The sequence below is a fragment of the Prionailurus bengalensis genome, chromosome A3 (genome assembly GCF_016509475.1).
Source record: "Prionailurus bengalensis isolate Pbe53 chromosome A3, Fcat_Pben_1.1_paternal_pri, whole genome shotgun sequence".
NCBI lineage: Eukaryota > Metazoa > Chordata > Mammalia > Carnivora > Felidae > Prionailurus > Prionailurus bengalensis.
The window spans coordinates 30373348-30394359 of NC_057354.1; the positions used below are offsets into that span (position 1 = coordinate 30373348).

Below are 21012 nucleotides of genomic sequence, written 5' to 3' on the forward strand. Positions count from 1 at the left end.
ATGAAGTGCCCTTGCCTCCTAAAAGAATGAACACAACCAGAGCTGTTCCTTAACTCATCTGCATAGGATTGGGCATTCTCAGAGCGATGGAAAACAAACATTAGCTGGCCTCGGATGTCCACTGAAACTTTTATTTCTTTAGGGTTTTATCCCAACCGGTCCTTTAAAAACCAAGTAACACAGATCTGGGGGTTAGGGCTTGGGGACTGCACCTCCCTCCTACTCAGTGTGGACAGCAGTAGGAAAGAGGGAGGGGGCAGGGGAGGGCAAAAGCCAGACAGCAGCAGCAGTAATGGGAGTGACGACGACGTCACAGAGCCAGTTCCCTCCTCTCCCAAGCCCTGGCTGGAGCCCCTGTGACTTAGGGGTGGGGGGTGGGTAGAACCCACCCCAGGCCCCCCCTCCCCTCCTCAGATAGCCTCCTTGGGGGCTCAACCCATTTCTTCCGGCAGGAGACTGAGGCACACAGAGAGGAGGAAGTGGGAGAGGAGGACACACGAGAGGCAGGGAGGTGGCACAATGAAGGCAGAGGTGAGAGGCCCCTGGACACCCCACACCCACCCCGGGGAGGGGTGAGGAAGCCACACCATGATACAGCGTTCGGGGAGATGAGGTGGGGTTTAAGGCTGTGGGGCTCTGAGGCGCGCAGGGCCACAGGCCTCAGTCAAAGCCGTGCCAGTCGCTGTGCTCTGAGTCGTATTCTAGCTCGGCACCCACGCACTTGACCCCATCAAGCAGCATGGGTGTGCCATGGTGTCGGTCTGCAAGGCAGGTGACAAATCAGGATACCAGGCTGGTTCCCTCGCCCCACCCACTCTAGGAGACTCCCCTCCACCTTCCCTCTGGGCTCTGCTGGGATGGGGGTGGGGGGAAGGTACCCGGGAACCCCAGGCCAGAGCAAGGACCCCTCTTTCAGATGGGGAGGGCAGAAATCCCTTGCAGTCAAGCTGGCACCTCCCCCCTCTAGCCAGACCCAAAGCTTGCACGCTCACCCATGACTCGCGCTTGCACGGTCACTCGCACACAGGTGCCGGTGCCACCTTCACAGGCTAGCAGCATCTCCTCCTTGAGGACTCCCTCTTTGTGTGCCGAGTATTCACACTTGACGCTGTAACCTGCCCAGATGATCAGCATCTCTGTGGCCTCCCGCCCCTGTCCCCCAGCACTCACTGGCACCAAGACTGGCCACATCCTCCAAAGGAGTAAGGATGGCCCAGGACTTGTCCCCCCAGGGCTGGGCACACAGGCCCTGGAAACTTCCTCCTCTTCAATGAGGTCTATGTGTTTCCAGCCTGTGGACAACCCTGTTATGGCTCCAAGGGTCAAACTCGGGCTTCCAGGAGGAGGGTCCACTGGTTCCCCAAAAGGGCAGGCAGGGAGAGGGGGTTGATAGGGAAAGGGGGATGGGCAAGCCCTTCGCAGATGGGGTGGCAAGAGGTAAAGGCCTGTGGGAGCTCACTGAATCCACTTAAGGGCAAAGTCATGAGGAGGAAATAGGGGGACATGAAACTGAAACTGGGGTGTGAGTGACTATGAAACTGACACCCTAGCCTCCAGGTGGCAGGAGAGGGCCTGAAGCTACAGGGAAGGCAGAAGAAGTCCCAACTCCAAAGCCTGTGACTGCCGGGTGCTAGGAGGTAGCTGCCCAGGGTCCCTGGGGCTCTGGCAGATTTTTCTTGAAGGGCAGACAGGAGGGAGAGCTGGAGGCCCAGAGCCAGTTGCTCATTGGCTCCACCACCTCACTGAGGGTACTATCAGGTGATAAACAGGCACTGGCCAGCAGGGTGAGCCCACGGACCCCTGCCCAGGGAGCAAGGCCTGGGGCATGGGAGCTGCTGAGACGCCACACTGCAAGCTCTTAAAGAGGCGTCATGTCGCCCAACTGCTGAACTGCCCATCTACCCTAGAACAGGGGGAAGCACCCCATGCTCTCACTCTGGTTACATCCAGGCCTTGCTGGAGGAGGGTAGGCCTCCAGCACCCTGAGCAGGGCACACACCTTCTGGGATGGGCATGACGCTGAGGAGCTTGAGGTGTAGGCTAGGGACAGGTGCTTCTCGGACGTCCTTGCTCAGCCTGTGCACCGGGGGCAGAGTGAAGGTAATCTCATACCTGTGCAAGATCTTCAGGAAGCCAACCTGTAGCAAGAAGGTGGGGAGGGGGAGGCACCTAGTCACTCTCAGCCTACCCCAGGGCCCACCCAGCTCCTGCCACCTGGGATCCTGTGCACCCCTGCACCGGCTGCTATAGGAATCCCAGAGGGGGTCTAACTCCCTCCGCCACTCCAGCTTGTCCACACGCCAAGTCCAGTGGCTCCAGGCACTTCGCCTGAGGGCCTCATCCCCTCAGCTGGTTGCTCAGCACCTGTTGTGTGGGCCCCACAGCAAATGTTGGTCCACTTTATAGATAAGGAAATGGAAGCCAGGCAGTATGGCCAGGGTAAAGGTCTCCCTAGGCCTCTTGGCCACTCCTGCCACGTGTGGCACATACCAAGGCACCAGCCATTGCCCACAGGGGAAGCTAGCTCAAAGTCCCACGATGCAGGCCGTTCACCTGCCCCTGCCACTGCCAGCACCTGCCCAGAGCCAATAGGCTGGGGTCAGGGACACGGGTCCTTTAGCCACTCCTGTGGAGACAGTGGGCAGCACACACATTGCACAGGATGAAGGACGGGAAAGAATTAGAAAAACAGACACTAGACCAGCTGTGTCAGTGTAAAGCTGGCCCATGGGCACCAGCTACTGAACTCTGCTGGCACCTGAACGTGGACGCCTGCCTGCCCACTCAAATGCTCAGTGTGCCCAAAGCCCCACAAGCCATTTCTGTTGTTCATACACGGCAACCAGTGCCCCCTGGGACAGATGCCAACCTTGGATAAGTCCAGTCATGTGAAGGGCCACAAGCTGGGGTGGCAGCTGAGCAGGTAGGCTGGCCAGAGGGCAGTCCAGGAGGCACAGGGGTGCATAATGTACCCACAACTTATGTGCACACAGACTGGCATGCTCAGTTTCAAGGGCTGCACAGCTCTGTTCCTGGTGCTTGTTAGGACTGACTGCGTGAAGCATTTGGCCTTTCGATGGGACAGGCAGACATCACGGTATGACAAAGCTTAGCCCATGTGGCTCCCGCACTTTGCAGGTGGAGGACACAGTCCTCAAGAACGATTTCTGGCTATCCTGCCAATGGTGACCCTGTGGCCCAGCCGCACCAACTGCAGAATTTTCCAGGGGAAATCTCAGAGATGTGCAAAAAACACTCCTTGCTGCCCTATTTATAACAATAAAAAATAGAAACATTCGTAACACCAGGAATAGTGAACCAGCTAAATCAATGATGATACATTTAATGGAATACCAGACAGTTGTAAAATCTTGTGGAAAATTATTTACTGACATAGGAAATGGTTCACAACACAAGCAAGCAAAACACTGCTGTGATACTAGCTTTTTGTTTTTGTAGAGCCAAAAAAGCTGAAATGACACACATCGAAAGTTAACTGTCATTGTGTCTAGATACTATGATTGTGTGTGCTTTTAAATTTCTTTATAGTTTTCTCTAGCTTCCAAATTTTCTCTAATAGACGTCAATGGATTTTGCAATGGGGAGGTGGCGGGAAAGGGAGCTATTCCCTAAAGTTTTGTTTCATTCTGTTTATTCCCTTGAGGAAGTTATCAGCTAAAGGAAAAGAGCACGGATGTTACGTTTGGGCAGAAAATGATGAATCTGGGCCCCTCCTCAGGGAGGTCTCAATGCACCAGATGCCCTCCCCTTGCCAGGACATTCCTGTTCAGCTTCAGAGCCCCGGCTTATTGCCAACCTGAAGGCCACACTCCGTTTCCCCACAATCCATCCCCTCCAGACACTTCTCCCTGCACCTTCAAGTGCATGTGGGATCTGATAGTGCCCCAGCAGTCGGGGAAGTCACACCAGAGGGTGTGTGAGGTGTGACGCTGAGAGAGGTGGACGCTCCACCCAGGAAGCATGGCGGTGCTCAGTAAACACTCATACCGCAAAGAGCCTAAATCAGCCAGAGGTCTGGCAAGAAGGGAAATAACGTCACACCTTGTTGCCAGCAAAATTCCCCTCACACCTGCGTTCTTTCATCTCATTCTTGCACTAACTCTCCGAGGTGTGAACTGCCTTCATCTCAGAGAAGAGGAAACTGAGGTGACCTGCCCAGGGTCACAGAGACAGATGAGCGGGCCTGGTCCTGAACCCAAGCCCTGCGGCACCTCGAGCCCTGATACCACCTTCCATTGCTGTCGTTGGGGTGACACTAATAAGAGTTCGGTTCCTCTTGTTCGAGTACCATGCTAAAGGTACTCATGTCACCACTGCAATCTCACCACCTCCCTCCCACTTTACAGATAGGGAAACCAAGGCCCAGGAAGGGACAAAGATGTGCCTTTGCAGCCAGCTTAGAGGAAATGGAACAGACAGGTCCAGGAAGCCAGGCAGGGCCATGGAGGATGTAGAGGGAGTAAGGCGGAAGATGGCGGGGGAGGTGTGCACGTACCTTGACCAGAAAGCTGCTGTCGCTCTCCTGGGTGACCATGACCACGGAGTCATGCAGCTTCTCATCAAAGTGTACATGGCTCTGGGAACCTTCTGGATCATGGCCTGCCGCAAAGCGGATACTCCGGACTCTGGGCTTGTTGCCTAGGAAGAGAGTGGGAGGGCTCCAGGGGCTGCCGGCTTCCTTTACCACCAGGAAACTATTCCCCCTTGTCACCCCTTGGCCGACCCCCTGGCAACTACCCTTGACATCATCTAGCACACATTGCCTGGACTCCTTTCAGGGCTAGGCCACGTCCTACACAACACTAGAGGTTACGAGGGTTAAAGCTGCCCACCTGCCCAGTCCTCCCACAAAATATAAGCACCCTGAGAACTGGTGTGACAGAGGGAGTCAGGGATTGGCTAGTACAATCTCTTACTTAGAGGAGATGAGGCTGATGACAGAGACCAGAAGAGTCCTCCAGACTCTTAGCCCCAGGCCTTGGGTACCCTACGCCGTGCTCTCCTTCACAGTGCCAAGCTCCCATCTCTGGAATCTTCTCTTCCAGGTCTGTCAGTGCCAAGGCCCCTCCTGATGAACCCTAACCCGAGAGGAGGTGGGCAGGGACACAAACAGCCTCTTTGGGACCTTTCTGGGGGTGGGAGAAAGCAAAGGGGGCCAAAAACCACACTGAGCCCACCTAGAAGAGGCTGCAGTTACCTCTTAACTCCATCACTGATCACCAGCAAGGAAGATGGAAGAACCCAGGGGAGCCTCTCAGACCCCTCCCAGAAACACCCTTCCCTCCTCTACTTCATGACCCCACCCCACCCCACCCCACAAAACACACAGGGCCCTCAGCTATCCCTAGCTGTGTCTGGTTCTCCAAGGCCAGGAGGCAGGGAGTTGAGATGGACAGAGCAATTGGAGCTGGGCTGAGGGCCTGGGCTGGGGGAGACCCATCTTGCCATGAGAAGGACCTCAATCCTCTCTGGCTCACAGCCACAGACTCCCAGGAGCCCTGCCCAGAGTCCTTTTGGTGGGAGGGGCTGGGTCGGACCTGGCCTGGGTTCTTGAACACTCACTGGAGGCCCGGGGAGTGGGGAGGGGCAGCCTGGCACTTCCACATTCCCCGCTGAGGCCCCCAGAACTGACCCACAAATTTTACCTGGCCTCCCTTGCCTAAAACTCTCTGTGAGCCCTTCTAGACCGTGAATGAAACCAAAATTCCCTTCTGCAGCCTCCTGTGGCCCTACCTACCTCATCAGCCTCAGTGCTCACCCCCAGGTCCTAATGCCCCCCACCAGCCCCCACAGTGGAATAGCAGGGCTGAAACATAGGGACATGAGGGCACATACTTCCATAAACCAGCACACCAAGGAGCCAGCAAGCGTCCTCAGGTTCCCTGCTAGTGCTTGCATGAGCACCGGGACCCAACAAAAACACTGGTATAATTACACTGATGTAATGTAATTCTCTCTCTCTCTCTCTCTCTCTCTCTCACACACACACACACACACACACACACACACACACACACACAGCCAATGCAGGCCCCACAAGCAACAATACCCCTCCCACCAGGGTCCCCTGGGAGACCTGTGCAAATCTGCCAAGCTAGGGAGGCACTCACCCTTGTTGGCTGCAGCCATGGATGCCCTCCCTGCCACGGAGAAAGACGCGCAGCTCCAGCCAGACACCGCCGCTCAAGCGCAGCAGCCTCCCATGCTCAGGGACGCCAGCAGGAGCCTGAAGGATGGGGAGTGGGGAGGGCAGGGGTCAGGGCCACCCATGGCCCTACGGCTGGGGGAAAGCAGAGATCTCTTTAGGGAAGACACTAAAACCCAACACCCTGCTGTTCTCAACAGCCCAAGGGGTGCCTGTATCCTCTAGCATGGGGGGGGGCTTCTGCTCCCCCACTCCTCACATTCCCCAAGAGCCCTCACCCCTGCCTGATGCCCTACTGACCCAGAGCCCCACCAGCATGTGCTGAGCCATGGCTTCTCAGTGCCAAAGCATCGGTACGGGACTCTGGTACCCAACCCACCTGAGGCTGGCAGGAGGGACAGCCTGAAAAGGAAAAGGATACCACTGGCACTTTTTAGAGGCTAGTTCTCATGCTGGTGACCCCAAGGGCTAGACCCTCCTGTAGCCAGATGCCACATTATTCAGGTTACACACCCAGTGCAGCTGGGTCTAGGTCAGAGTCAACAAGATGCTTGAAAGAGAGCGAGAATGGGGGTGCACCTAAGATGAGTCCTTGGAGATTCCCTCCCGGTGACAGGTCAGTGCCATATGCTGAACAGATGCCCCGTGAAGGAATTGCCCCATTGCAACCCACCATTCGGCCTCTGGCCTCATTCTCTGGGCCAGCCTCCTAGCTCAGCTCCCCAAGGGCAGCCTCAGGGCAGGGGCAGCGGGAGGCACCCCCAGGAAGCCTGTGTGAGCAGCCTGGCCTCTGATGGGCTGAGCTGGGACCATCTAAGCATCAAAAAGAATAATGAGGGCAACTGATGGAAACAGATGGAATACATAAAACTGGAGCATTCACAGAGATTACAAAAAAAGAAGAACGCAAAATAAACACACCCGAACCCTCATTCACTGACAGTAGCAAGGCCCTCTTTACTCGGAAAACTGGCAATAAAGAGAAATAATTCAGCCTGTCCCTCGGCCTTTCATGTAACTAAATTGTCCCGGTGGTTAAAGGAAGGCTCTTCTTTACAGAAGAATCCTCACTATTAAGTAACAAAGGAATGGCCAAATGCCAAGCAAGTGCCAAAGAGACAAAGGCTGGAGGCAGGGAGGCAGGGGATCCTTAACAAGGAGGGCAAAGGTTGGCAGAAGTAGATGCTCACAGATGCCCCAGTGCCACCTATGGATGGCCTGGGATTCTTAAGAAGAATGCCATGAGTTTGCATGGAGGGATGTAGTGCCAGCCAGTCATACGCTGTCAAGCTCCCCTCACTCACAATGGGACAACCTGACACACAGAGGCTTCCTGATGTGAGACGTCATGAAGTCCCAGCATCACTGACAAGGGCGTCCTGCCTGAAATGTCTAACCTAGATCTAAAGAAGCCCCGAGCTCTAACTTCTTGCTTATTGAAAATGCAGAGGTTAGTGCACACATTAGATAACTCCATGAAAAAGCAAAGAAGCAAACCCAGAAGTCAGAATATTCTACAAGACAACTGATGGGTCATTTTGGTTTTTTTCCCCCCAAAGTGCAAGAAAAATAAAGGAGAGGAGCACCTGGGTGGCTCAGTCATTTGAGTGTCCGACTCTTTATTTCGGCTCAGGTCATGATCTCACGGTTCATGAGTTCAAGCCCCAAATGGGGCTCTGCACTGACATGATTAACTCTCCCCCCCTCTCTCTGCCCCTCCCTGGCGCTTGCGCGTGCGCTCTCTCTCGCTCTCAAAATAAATAAACTAAAAAAAAAAAAAAAAAGAGGGGCACCTGAGTGGCTCAGCCGGTTAAGCACCCGACTTCGGTTGAGGTCATGGTCTCGCGGTTTGTGAGTTTGAGCCCCACATAGGGCTCTGTGCTGACAGCTCAGAGCCTGGAGCCTGCTTTGGATTCTGTGTCTCCCTCTCTCCCTGCCCCTCCCTCCCCAACTCAGGCTCTGTCTCTGTCTCTGTCTCTCAAAAATAAACATAAAAAAATAAATAAATAAATAAAAAAGAATAAAAAAGAAAAATATAGGAGGGGCAGCTGTTCTAAATAGGGGATGGGCAAACTATAGCCTGAGGTTGCTGCCTGTTTTTTGTGAAGTTTTATTTGAAAACAACTGTACGCCTTTGTTTCCATGTTGTCCAAAACTGCTTCTGCACTAAAGCAAAACTACTTTGAGTAGTTGCAACAGAGACCACATGGCCTGCAAAGTCTAAAATATTTACTATCTGGCCCTTTACGGAAAAAGTTTGCCAACTGCTGTTCTAAATTAACACACAAAGAGACCAAGAAGGATACTCTATGGGACAAGTGACCTGGATTTTTCCACCACATCAGCTGCAAGAAGAAAAATAAATGGGGTAGGGGGTTCTAACTACCTATAAAGAAAGGACATTTGGGGGATAACTGGAAAATGTGAATGGGGCTAGATCTGAGGTGGCATTAAGAAATATTAGCTGATCTTGTTGAGATAATGGACTTGTGTCATGTAGAGATGTATGTCCTTATTTTTCACAGATACACACTGAAGTATTTAGAGATGAGCAACCCATGAATGACCTTGGCTAATCCGGGGAATGAAGAGAAACCACAGGGTGGCCTCCTAGTTGGGGGCTGGGCTTGCAGAGGACATGACCTTGAGGTCCCTTAGGTACCAAGCTGCCCCGGTAGCAGGCCTCAACTCCTTTCCCACTTCCCAGTGCAAGAGAAGCCCACCCAGCCCCGAGGGCCTCATGAGCATCGTAAACAGCTCAGGTACCAGCCTCCCACAGATGTGAGGCAGCCTACAGAGGTACAGCGAAGGGCAAGGCTTGGGTCCCAAGGTCCCAGGCCCTTCCCAGGCCCTCCCCCGGCCCCTACCTCAGCTAGCTCCCAGGCCCAGGGAACAGGGAAGGGAAGTATGCCCCCACTTATCTCTGGCCAGTGCCACTCTGGGGTCAGTCCCAGAAAGGCAGCCCCTTAGCCCTGGAATGCTCAACTCATCCCCAGAGAGCCTGGTCCTTAAAGAGAGGCCTGCCCCCCAACCCACCTACTCCAGCCATCTGCTGAAGCTGTAGACTCAGAACTATGTAAAAAATGTGAAAAATGACCAAGCACGAAGGTACCAGGCCCGCTTCCTACCTTCTGCAGAGGCTGCTCCAGCCACACCTCTGCAGCCACAGGCGAACAACAACTCAATGCCCGCAAGGTCCCCCCATCTCCCAAGACCCTTCCTGCAGGCCCGGGTGAAACTCTTAACCAGTGGCTGGTGAGGAAAGGCTCCTGGAGACTCCTTCCACAAACAGTCTGACACACTACATGCAGGGCCCCCTCCCTGTCTTTCCCAATAACCCACTGCTATGGCCTGTCTGCCTCCATCCAGGCCCTCCCTCCTGCCTGGAACAATCCCCTGCCCCCATCCAAACCTTAGCCTCGGTCTCAGCCCCAGAGGACTTCTTTAGGGTAGCCCAATCCTCATTTTATGTTCATCATTTTATGTTCCCCACCTTACCAGGGCAAGGACCGTGTTTTTGCCAAACTCTTTGTCCCCAGTACCCAGCCCAGCACCTGGCAGGGAGCAGCTGTGTCCAGTTTATATTCGTTAAATGAATGAATGACCAAACTAAGGGGAACCCAAGCATGGGCCTTGGCTGGACCCTCTTGGTAGATGTGACATGTCAAGGCCAGTGACTCTAAACCGGAAGCTCTCAGAAAGAGGAACTCACCCTGCTCTCTTAGCCAACCCTTGCCCCAGAGGGCACTCCCCTCCCCCCATCTCACGGAGTGTGGCCTCCCACTGGGCATTATTCTAGCCTTGCCACAATCAGTTGCTCCCCTTGAGATGGAATGCCCTCTGCACTGCCCAGAGCTCAGTACAGAGCAGGCATTCAAGCATGCCTGTAGCGCTTGGGCAGTGAGAACACAGAGATGGAAGGCAAGTGACTTAAGGGGCCAGAGGAGGCTAGAAAAAGCAAGCCTCCTTTCTCAGCAGAGAGCCCTGTCAGTCTCTGTCCCCTGGGAGCCAGACTCTCATCCAAACACAATTCCACAGCAGAAGCAGGAGCAGAAGGTATCTAGCTTCCCCCTGCTGCAGCTGTGTCCACAGGAACTGCTAGGCCCCCTCGTAACCCCAGGCCTCTTCCCGTGCTAGCCAAGCCCTGAGTGTGGCCCAAGCTGCACAGCCCCACAGAGACAATGGGGACGTGATCAGGAGCATGGGCTCCAGGGCCCAGCAGTGCTGGTTCACATTCAGGCAGCATGGGAAGTTACTTTCAGTCTCTATGCCTCAGTTTTCTCATCTGTAACACAGGAATAAGCAGTGATCTCTTCCTCTGAGAGTTTGGTGCAGCTGGTACTTGAGCCTCTTGACAGAGCTGCCCATTCCACTCGCATCTTTGCAAAAGCAAATCCCAAAGGCCCGGTTTCTAAAGCAACAGCAATTTCAGGGTAGCAGTGGTAGAGAGGCTCTTGACGCTAATCCTGGAATGGCCCTCAGGGTGGGCCCCAGGGACTTCAGCCTTCTCAGAAAACAGCTCAAGGGGTGAGGGGCCTCCCCCCCTTCCCTTCTCCTGCCTCTCTCCTCCCCCATTCCCAAGCCAGCCAGGTCCCCAGTGATTGCCAGAGAGCAGACTTGCAGACTGCTGCCCCCTTCAACCAGAGGAAGATGTGAAGAATGTATATTCTGAGAAATGTCCCAACCCCAACAACAAAAACAAGACCCCCTCCCCAGATCAGATAAACTGTCAACAGGTCACCGGTGGTGATACCATGGACAGTCACAGGATGGGGAGGGATGGAAAGCTGGAACAAGGGCCTTACAGGTCTTGTCTGGTTCTTAGTTACTCTCAGGGAAACTGGAGGAACAGTCTCTTTGGGAGACAGAGAGCTGAGGTCCCTCTCAGCTTTAAAGAGAAAGGCTGCTTCAAGGTTACCTTATCTAGGGCAGGGCTCAGCCAGGCCCGGTGGAACCTCTGGCATGAGAAGGTCCAGGGACACGGCAAGTGAGCAAACAGAAGGACAAATGGACAATTACCCAGAAACCCGGAGTTCTCAGCCCCCTAGGCTCCTGTCCCACAGGGTGCTAGCTGTTACTCCAGGCTGTCCCAAGATAGGGCCCAAGGCTCCAGACTGAAAAGAGCACCAAGACAGTACCCATGGCAAATTGGAGCTCCAGAACATGCCATCCTCGCCCTCCATCCCACAGCTGCACCCCTGACACCACTTCTCGGCCTCAGAAGCAGCCCTCAGATCCCAGGCATCACAGGGCAAGCCCCAGCTAGTCCTCCGCTTTGCGGCTGGGGGCACGGCCCCAAACTCTTGGGGTCTCTTTCTCATTCATTCCTCCATCCCCACCCTCAACCTGTGCAAGGTCTTTCTGAGCCAGGAACTCCACGACGTTCTACCTCCCCGCCTCCCCCACTCCCACCCCACCCTAGCCCACAGCTAAACCCTGGCTTAAGGACGCAGTCCAGCAGGAGCACTGTCCAGCCTCTCATTAAAGCTCAAACTTGTAAACAGAGTGCCCATTGAGAGGACACTGACCTGCTGATTCCAGAACCTGACATAGGACTGGGCACATAGTGAGGGAATTGCATGCCTACAACAAAGCCTGGAAAGGCAAGGCTGGGTGCCAGGTTTGGTGGTAGCAGTTTTACATCAACCCAGTCTGGATGTGACTCCATTTCCTCTCTCTCCACAAGGCAAAAGTGCAGGGTTAAATATAGTGTCTCTCTCTCACAAGCAGGGGTGAAGTGGGGAAGAGACCCCTACCATCCCACACACTTGTGTCTCCCCAAACTCGTCCCCCATGCTCCAGCTAGAGGGTTCTTAGACCCCTCTAAACTCCAGATTGCCTGCCCCACCGAGGCCTTGCCCTGAGCCTGTCACCTGAAGACCCCAAGAAGTAGAGGCCAGGCCTGGTCCAGGGAGCAACACTTGCCCCTGACCTTCTTTAGCTCCCAGGGGAGAGAAATGCCCTACTCCCACTTCCCAATACCAAGATTCAAGAAAAAAGGCAACCTAAAGATTCTCTTCTCAGTCCAGCAGAGCTCCTGGTCCAGAACTTAAATAAAACCGCTCCTGCTGTGATGATAGGAAGGATATGGCCAAGCCCCCAAAGGCATCAGGGGCCCGGGTATAACACCCTGTATCCTCTCAGGGCCTCCATCCCCGTGGGTGTGGCGCCCCATCACCGCCCCTTTCTCATCTTCTGGGGGAAGAGATGCAGTTAGACGTCCCCCCTCCATCACACCCCTCGCAGGCTTCTAGGTGGCAGCTCTGTCCCTCATAGATAATCCTCTGCCCTCCCCACCCTCACCTCTGCTGACGCAGGAGTCTCAGGAGTCCGCACTGCCCGACATCACCGCCCTCCTCCCTGAAGATGTCGAGAACAAGAGGTTCAGAGGCTACTGGTCCAAGGTCACACAGCGAGGCAGTGACAATAGCGGGGGAGGGATACGTGTGTGCTGACGGTGCTGACCCCATTACGCCCCCACCCTCGCTGTGTCACACGTGCCCCCGACAACGCGCCGCGGAAAACATCCCGTCTCCACCACCTAACGGCCACCCGCGGCCTCCGGACTGACATTTCCCCAGCTCAGATGCCAGAGAGCACCCCGGTGCGGACCGACAGCGGAACCGTCGCCCCAGTCCGGTGGGGTCCTAGTCACCAACTGCCTAGGACGGCGCTCTGCCGGGAGGAGATCTCGCCGAGTGGGGCGGAACTGGGAGGTGGCAGGAGGAGGAGCATTCTCACCGTGCAGGGCGCACCCCGGGGCCAGTCGGGCACGGTCGACCGCGGTGGCGGCGGTGGCGGTCGCGGCGGCAGCGGGGTCTCAACGCCGGGCACGAGGAGGGAACCCCGCGCCGCCGCCGCCGCCCGCTTCACCGGCACGCCCCCGCCTCCGCCCATTGGCCGACCGAGGGGGTGGGGCGAGGACTCTTCCGACCAATAAGAGGGCGCCAGAGAACCGCCAACGGGCGTTGCGCCACTGCATCACGTGCAGGGGGCCCTCTGCTGCGCCAGGCGAGCCTACACCGAGTTCTCGCGATGAAAGGATCCAGGCAGCCAGAAGTGGCTAGGGGCCAGCATGGGGCGGAAAGGGGAGAGGGAAGGAGGAGCGTCTCGAATAGGCCCCGCCCGCGTCCCAACTTCAGCGGTGGAGTTTGCACGACCCGCCTGGGCCCCAACTCGAAAGGGGGCTTTCCTGGGCTCTGTCCCCTCGAGCAGCCATAAGGCAGGACTCAGAGATCGGTGGGGCGCCTGTAGGTCTCTTTTCTCCCTAGGCTTACAAGCCCGCATCGGCAATCGATATGGGCATAGCTAGGTCCTCCGGTTCAGGAGCTGAGAAACCTCCATCCTTCCCACTTTGCGACCTCGGGGTTTCAGCCTCTTCCTCTTCCACCCTATCCCTCCGCCTCAGAGGAAGCGCTCTCGCGCAGACTCGAAAGGCGTCCTGGGAGCCGGGCCGGCCCGATTAAGCATCAGAACAAAGAAGGCACGCGGGATGGGCCCCGGGGGACCGCAGCCTCTGCTCCTGGTCTCCATGGAGGCGGTCGCCATGGCAGCGGGATGCGCGTAGCTCAGCGTCTCGGGGTGGGATGTGAGCACCTGCACGGAGACTGGGAGCGAGAGGCGTGGCCCTAGGGTCTTTAGGAATTCCAGTAGCTGCTCCGCGGGTGGTCCTGGAACAACAGTCCTCCTCCCACATTTCGCTGGCCTTGACAGGGTCCCTAAAGTGCCTGCGGGAAGCCTTCCAGAGCCCGAGGTTCTCTCCTTCCAATGTAACTAGGGGGAGAGATGGTATGGCACGGCTTAGGGTCGGCTTCCTTTTAGAGGGACCTGGGTCGCTGCCTTTGGGGACCCGTCAAGGTTCCTGCCTTCCGATGGATACCCGTGACTCCTAGCCTATCCCATGGCCTCTGGCCTCCACACTGTTGGCAAATTAATCTTACTGAGCTATTGTTTCCATCGCATCTTCCCCTCCTCCAAAACCTCCGTGTTCTGGGACTGTCTCAAGCAGAATTTCACAAACTTTTTAGAAGCATTTTGGGTGATTCGTGCGCACTCTGGCGTTTGAGATACTGCCCTCCAGCGTGGGCATTGGGAGATTCCTACGTTCTGATCCCAGCCCATCCACTTCTGCCAGATGATCTTTCACTACCCAGCCCCACCGTTCCATGTGCCCCACTATGCTCCCTTCGCTAAATTGTATTCTCATGTCTATTCGATTCTGCAGCGTTTAAAGTTGGCAGACAGTGGGCCTAAAAGAGACTACAGATATATTTTGTTTAGCCCACACGAGGCTTTTAAAAATTCTAATTCTTCTTCCTTTTCTCCTTCTCCTTTCTCTTCCTCCTCTCTTTCTTTTTCCTCTTCCTCCTCTTCCTCTTCTTGTTCCCCTTTTAAAATATCAGAAGATCTAACAACGTGGGCTCACATTCTAGCCTGGCACCAAAGACTGGCACATCAACTTGCTGTCTTGTCCCCACCAATCCCTGTTTTGTCACATTGATTTTACCTTCTGGGACTGTGCAGACATTTGCTTTCATGATCCCCTCCTTATGCTACCTTTCCACCTAGAATGCCCTTTCCACTCTCCTTTCATGGACAAAACTCACACTCCCTTCAAGACCAAGTTAAGACCTGCCTTTATTATGTCTTTGAAGACAACTTCTTCTCAAAACTATCCCTGGTGTGGGCTGTTTCAAATAGAGACTAGCTGCTAACTGGGCACTGCCTGGGGCCATTTCCTGTCAACTTCTTTAAGCAAATATTGACTAAGTGTGTATGATGAGCAAGTTACTGTGCTAGGCTATGGAGTTACAGGTTCTCACAGTTCAGGGTGGGAGTACGCCACACAAAAACAGCTGTGGTTTCTTGTCCCTGCCAAACACTCTTCACACTCCTAGGTGCTGGGCAGTTTGGCTGACTGGCCAATTGAAAGGATCTGCAATACAGAGCTGCCCATGCCCTGGGATACTACAGGCTCCATTGCAGCCCAATGGGTCTGTTTACCAAGAAGAGGGATGCTAATATCAGAGTGGCGCCCAGGCCCTGGGACTTCCTGTGCAGAGGGCCTTAATAGAGCTTTGAGGGAAGCCACAGGCACCCTGGAGATTGGGGCAGTAAGGAAAGGCATTAAGAACAACTCCAGGGGCACCTGGGTGGCTCATACTTTCTCTTTCTCTCTAAAATAAAAAATAAAAGGGGCACCTGGGTGGCTCAGTCGGTTAAGCACCTGACTCTTGATTTCCATTCAGGTCATGATCTCACGGTTCTCTGACAGCGCAGAACCGGCTTGGGATTCTCGGTCTCCCTCTCTCTGTGTCCCTCCCTCGCTCATGCTCTCTCTCTCTCTCTCTCTCCCAAAAATAAATACATAAACATTAAAAAAAAAAAAAGAACAACTCCAGTTTAGGAGAACAGACTGAACTCATGTAAAATACCCATTCCAGCTCCAAACATATGGTATTCCGGACTCTATTCTTTTTAATAAAAATTAAACAATTGTAACCTTGTTGGAAAACTGCTGGGCAGTATTAAAGCTGAAAACGCCAACCCTTTGACCAAGCAGTTCCATTCTTAGTTACATACCAAAAGACGTGTATACAAATACGCATGGCAGCACCATTTGGAATAGCCTCAAACTGGAGACAACCTAAGTGTCCATCAACAATAGAATGAATAAATGAACTTCACTGTATTCATACAATGACCTATGACAGCAGTGACATAAAACAACCTCTACTAAATATGTGTAACAACATGGATCATTCTCACAGGCAATATTAAGCAAAAGAAGCCTTGCACAAAGATAGTATAAACTGTACTGTGTATTCTAGTACCCACCTCGGTAAACATATATATGCAATTTCTCTTGAGTATATATTGAGGAATGAAATTGCTGGGGAATAGCTGTGATGCCTTTATAAGGTGTCAACTTAGCTGTGGTGAACTATATTTCCCAGAATTCCCTTCCAATTAGGGTGGGCCACAACAGTCATTTGTAAAATGTTTTTATTTTTTATTTTATTAAAAAAAATTTAATGTTTATTTATTTTTGAGAGGCAAAGCATGAGCAGGGGAGGGTCAGAGATAGAAGGAGACGCAGAACTCGAAGCAGGGGCTCCAGGCTCCGAGCTGTCAGCACAGAGCCCGATGCAGGGCTCAAACCCACGAACTGTGAGATCATGACCTGAGCTGAAGTTGGATGCCCAACTGACTGAGCTACCCAGGCGCCCTTTTTACTTTTTATTTTATTTTATTTTTTATTTTTTTAATGTTTATTTATTTTTGAGACAGAGAGAGACAGAGCATGAACAGGGGAGGGTCAGAGAGAGAGGGAGACACAGAATCTGAAGCAGGCTCCAGGCTCTGAGCTGTCAGCACAGAGCCCAACGCGGGGCTCGAACCCATGGACCGTGAGATCATGACCTGAGCCAAAGTCGGACGCTTAACCGACTGAGCCACCCAGGTGCCCCTTTACTTTTTATTTTAGAGTGAGTGTGATTTGGGGAGAGGGGCGGGGGGGGGAGGGAGAATCTTAAGCAGGCTCCACACTCAGCATGGAGCCCAATGCAGGGCTCAATCCCACGACTCTGGAATCATGATCTGAGCCAAAATCAAGAGTCAGATGCTCAACCTACTGAGCTACCCAGGCACCCCCACAGCAAGCATTTTGGCATGATGTTCAGAGGGCAAAAGAAAAGCAGTGGCTGTATTAGCAGACTTGCAAAGTCTAGGCAGAAGTTGTCTAGCTCATACACTTTGTTACCTGTCTGCTGGCTCACGTCATTGACATGGGATCACAGTCAGGCTTGCAACTACTCCACCCTTCCCTGGATCCTCCTTCAGTTTCTTTGACTCCTGGGTCAGATAACAGAGGGCACCAGCCTCTCCTGAAAGACACCCATATCATCAAGTTTGGAGGTAGTGGGAACTGACACGAGCTCGAGTTGGCAATCAAAGCTTTCAGCTTATTCTCATGGGTTCCGGCTTGTCCTTTCTCTCCCCCACTTTATATCCATCCTCCCTTCCCAACGGCATGACCTGTGGACTTTAAGCTCCAGCATCAGATACAAAACAACAGTCTTACAGAAATTGTTTAACAGTTGACCCAAAGCCAACTATGTTTTTTGTTTCTATGTTTCTATGATTAAACCCTAACTGACACAATAGCATAGGCAGGTGTTTAATTTTATAGGAAACTGCCAAACAATTTTCTGAAATGGTTGAACTCATACCCCATCAGCAGAGTACTAGGAGAGTTCTAGTTGCCTCACCCCCTCATCAGTACAAAAATTACCAGTTTTGTAAAAACATGACACTGTGCAAACCAACACAGGGCAACAGGCCACCAGTCTTCAGCCTCTGCTCTGAACCATGCCCTTGCGAAGGCCAGTTTCACAATATCCATCAAGATTACAAATGTACATATTCTTTGGCCTAACGTAGAATTAACCATGCAGCTATACTTGCATGAAATACTAAATATGGACGCAGGAGGTTATTCATTGTTGCATTATTGTTTTTAAAATTTTTTTTTCAACGTTTATTTATTTTTGGGACAGAGAGAGACAGAGCATGAATGGGGGAGGGGCAGAGAGAGAGGGAGACACAGAATCGGAAACAGGCTCCAGGCTCTGAGCCATCAGCCCAGAGCCCGACGCGGGGCTCGAACTCCCGGACCGCGAGATCGTGACCTGGCTGAAGTCGGACGCTTAACCGACTGCGCCACCCAGGCGCCCCGCATTATTGTTTTTAATAACAGAAACAACTTACATGTCCATGAACAGAGGACTGAGTAATTAAATGTTGTACACACAATAGAATTTTATATGGCTTTTAAAACAGGAAGTTTTCAATGTAACGGTATGGAAAAATATTGTATTAGTTGAAGTTCACCAGAGAAACAGAACTAATGGGAGACGATATAGAGACAGGGCTTTAGGTTATATAGGTGATACAGATACAGACTTATTATAAGTAATAAGCTCTTGTGATAAGAGAGCTAACTAGCAAGTTGCGAGATCTACAGAATGAGTCAGCAAACTGGAACCTAGGAGAGTCAAATCCAAAGGCTGGCAGGCTCAAGACAAAGGAAGAATTGACATTTCAGTTAGAGTACAAAGGCAGAAAGAAAAAAAAAAGTCCCAGTTCAAAGACCATCAGAAAGAAGAAAGTTTCTCTTACTCAGGGAAGAGACATCCTTTATATTCTATTCTGGCCTTCAACTGATTGGATGAGGTCCATGAACATTAGGGAGAGCAATCTGCTTTACTCAGTCTACCTTTATTTATTTTTATCTTTATTTTATTTTATTTTTATTTTTATTTTTTGAGGGAAAGCAGAGGGCAGAAGGAAAGGGAGAGAGCGTCTTAAGCAGGCCCCATGCCTAGTGTAGAGCCCGACACGGGGCTCAGTCTCACAATCTTGAGATCATGACCTGAACCAAAGTCAGACGTTTAACCAACTGAGTCACCCAGGTGCCCCTACCTTTAAATTTAAATGCAAATCTCATCTGAAAACACCCTCACAGAAACACCAAGAATGTTTGACCAAATATCTGGGCACCCTGTGGCCCAGTAAAGTTGGCATATAACATTGACCATTGCATACCTGTAAGAGATTGTATGGAGTGGAAAATCAAGATACAGGACAGAGTGGGTAGTATGCTTCCCTTTTATGGTAAGAAAAGGGGGGGCAGAATAGCCATAAAGGTGAATATTTGCTTGCATTCACAAAAAGACATTCTGGAAGAATGCACAGAAACCAAAATTAACCCTATTGCATGTGTGTGGGCACCGAGTGGACTTTTTACTTTTTATGTGTGTTTTATCTATTCAAAACATTGAGTAACAACAAAATTTAAGTATCTTTTTGCATGCCTTCTCCTCTTCTAGGATTGTAAACACTTGGGGAGGCAAATTGTGTTTTATATTTGTGTTCCTGGCATTTAGTACATAGTAGGCACTAAATAAACATTTGAGGAATTAATAAATGAATGAACCAGAAGAAATCAGATTTCCTGTGGGTCAGAAAGGGAAGAGGGGTGTGAGGATCAGAGGGGGAAAATATGGAAATGGCTGTCAGAGGGGAAGTTTGGAGAATAAGAGAGATGTTGAGAAGAGTTATAGAATTATAATGTGTGATGTAATCCACTTTCATATTTATTCCCAAGAAACATTCAATAAAATCCCCCATTGTTTGGGGGATTTAATTTGTAGGGTTTCGAACATGATTTTAGATTCAGGCACATCCGGGTATTAGGAATATCCAGGGTTGGGGCAGGAACTCAAGGAAAAGGAACCTCCAGGACTTGGCCTAGCCTCTGCCGTGGAGGAAGCCAGCAGACTCTTGAGAGGGTGATCCCTGCCACCACACCTGTACTCTGGGCCCACTGTCCTCCTGTCAGGCAGAACCATACCCTACCCAACCTCCTGGTCCCCAAGCCCCTCCACGAACCGTTCCTACCAGCTCCACACATAGGAGTCTCCAGGTGTGGTCCATGATGACAGATTCAGAGAACAGAACTTTGGAGAATCAGTGCAGACTATGGCAAGATAACAGTGCTAGAGCTGGGGTCAATATGTGTGAGGGCTGGTGGTTAATTTGGGGAAAGTAGAAGGTCAGGCTGAAGCCGGTGTTAACCTAAGACCAGGTTGAGTGCAGAGAAGAGGCAGGGAAGAGGCTCAGACCAAGGTCAGGAGTAGTCATCAATTGTATTTTTATTTATTATTTTAGGAGCTCAAGTGAACAGAATTGGGCTGCCCATAGTCCTTAGTTCATACGCTCTCTCCCTGCTTGTCCATAAACAGCCCACTATGAACACCTGTAAACCCACCACCTGCCCAAGGACTAAAACATTAAAAATAACTCACTCCTATGCTTCTTGCATCTCTGCCTTCTGCTTCCTCTCAGAGGTAACCACTATCCTAGATTTTATCCTTTCATTGCTTTTTTCCTCCTTGTGGTGGACAGACAGCTTCTACAATGGCTCCCAATGATCCCTGTCTCCTGGTATTCACACCCATGCACACCTCTCCCCTTGAATGTGGGCTGGACCTCATGACTTCTAATAAATAGGATACAGCAAATGTGATGGGTGCCACTTCTGTGATTATATTAGATAGGATTGTAATTGCCATCTTGCTAGAAGACTCTGTTAACTCTCTCCCTCGCTGGCTTTGATGAAGTGAGCTAGCATACTGGAAGTGACCAAATGGCAAGGAAATGAGGGCACCAGCCAACAACTAGCAAGAAACTGAAACCCTCAGTCCTACAGCCCACAAGGAACCGAACGCTGTCAACAACCAAGTGAACTTGGAAGTGAATCCTTCCCCAGTTAAGACTTCAAGTGAAACCACAGCCCTAGCCACCACTTTGAGTGCAGCCTTATGAGAAACTCTGAAGCAGAGGGCCCGGCTAGGCCACACCTGGACTCTTGACACACAGAAAAGATGAGATAATAAATTTGTGCTGTTTTAAGTTTGTGGTGATTTCTTGCACAGCGATAGAAACTAATACAAGTTATTTTCAATTCTTTTCTATTACAAAGAATGTTGCTATGACTATTGCTATACCCGTGTTACAGAATACAGAACACAAGACCTTAAGTTTCCCCTGGGTATATGCTGAAATATGTCTAGGAATAGAATTGTGGGGTCTCAAAATGTAATACCAGTAGTCAGTAAATTTTCAGAGTTAGGGTCATATCATGGCCATAGTATCTTGGTCAGGGTTGGGAATCAAGCTTGGCCTCAGTCCATAGAACTATGGATCAAGTCTGTGAGCAGGGTTGGGAGTCACACAGAGGACAAGGTTTAGGGGCCAGTCCATGGGCAGCGTTGAGGGTGAGT

The 21012-nt window shown here is 51.9% G+C and overlaps 1 protein-coding gene across 3 annotated transcripts; it reads right to left on the reverse strand.

The window, feature by feature from the left end:
• Positions 1-113: 113 nt before the first annotated feature.
• On the reverse strand, positions 114-13533 carry CA3H20orf27 (chromosome A3 C20orf27 homolog). Of its 3 annotated transcripts, none has more exons than XM_043602801.1 (6): positions 12908-13533; positions 6132-6247; positions 4517-4659; positions 2000-2138; positions 993-1115; positions 114-761 (listed from the first exon to the last, which is right to left on the reverse strand). In XM_043602801.1, exons 2-6 carry the CDS (start codon positions 6148-6150, stop codon positions 661-663), a joined length of 525 nt encoding a protein of 174 aa, XP_043458736.1. In that variant the 5' UTR covers positions 6151-6247; positions 12908-13533; the 3' UTR covers positions 114-660. The 3 variants fall into 3 exon arrangements, with proteins under 3 accessions (XP_043458736.1, XP_043458737.1, XP_043458738.1); XM_043602802.1 differs by having other exon boundaries at positions 6132-6301; positions 12908-13045; XM_043602803.1 differs by lacking the exon at positions 12908-13533 and adding an exon at positions 12470-12521.
• Between the last annotated feature and the right edge of the window lie 7479 nt (positions 13534-21012).

What these genes read in the sequence shown, in the direction of transcription:
- CA3H20orf27 (XM_043602801.1), bottom strand. An exon ending in ACAGCAGCTTTCTGGTCAAG is followed by an intron (nt 2,139 to 4,516) that starts GTACGTGCACAC and finishes TTCTTGCTACAG; the next exon opens with GTTGGCTTCCTGAAGATCTT. An exon ending in CGTCATGCCCATCCCAGAAG is followed by an intron (nt 1,116 to 1,999) that starts GTGTGTGCCCTG and finishes TCATCTGGGCAG; the next exon opens with GTTACAGCGTCAAGTGTGAA.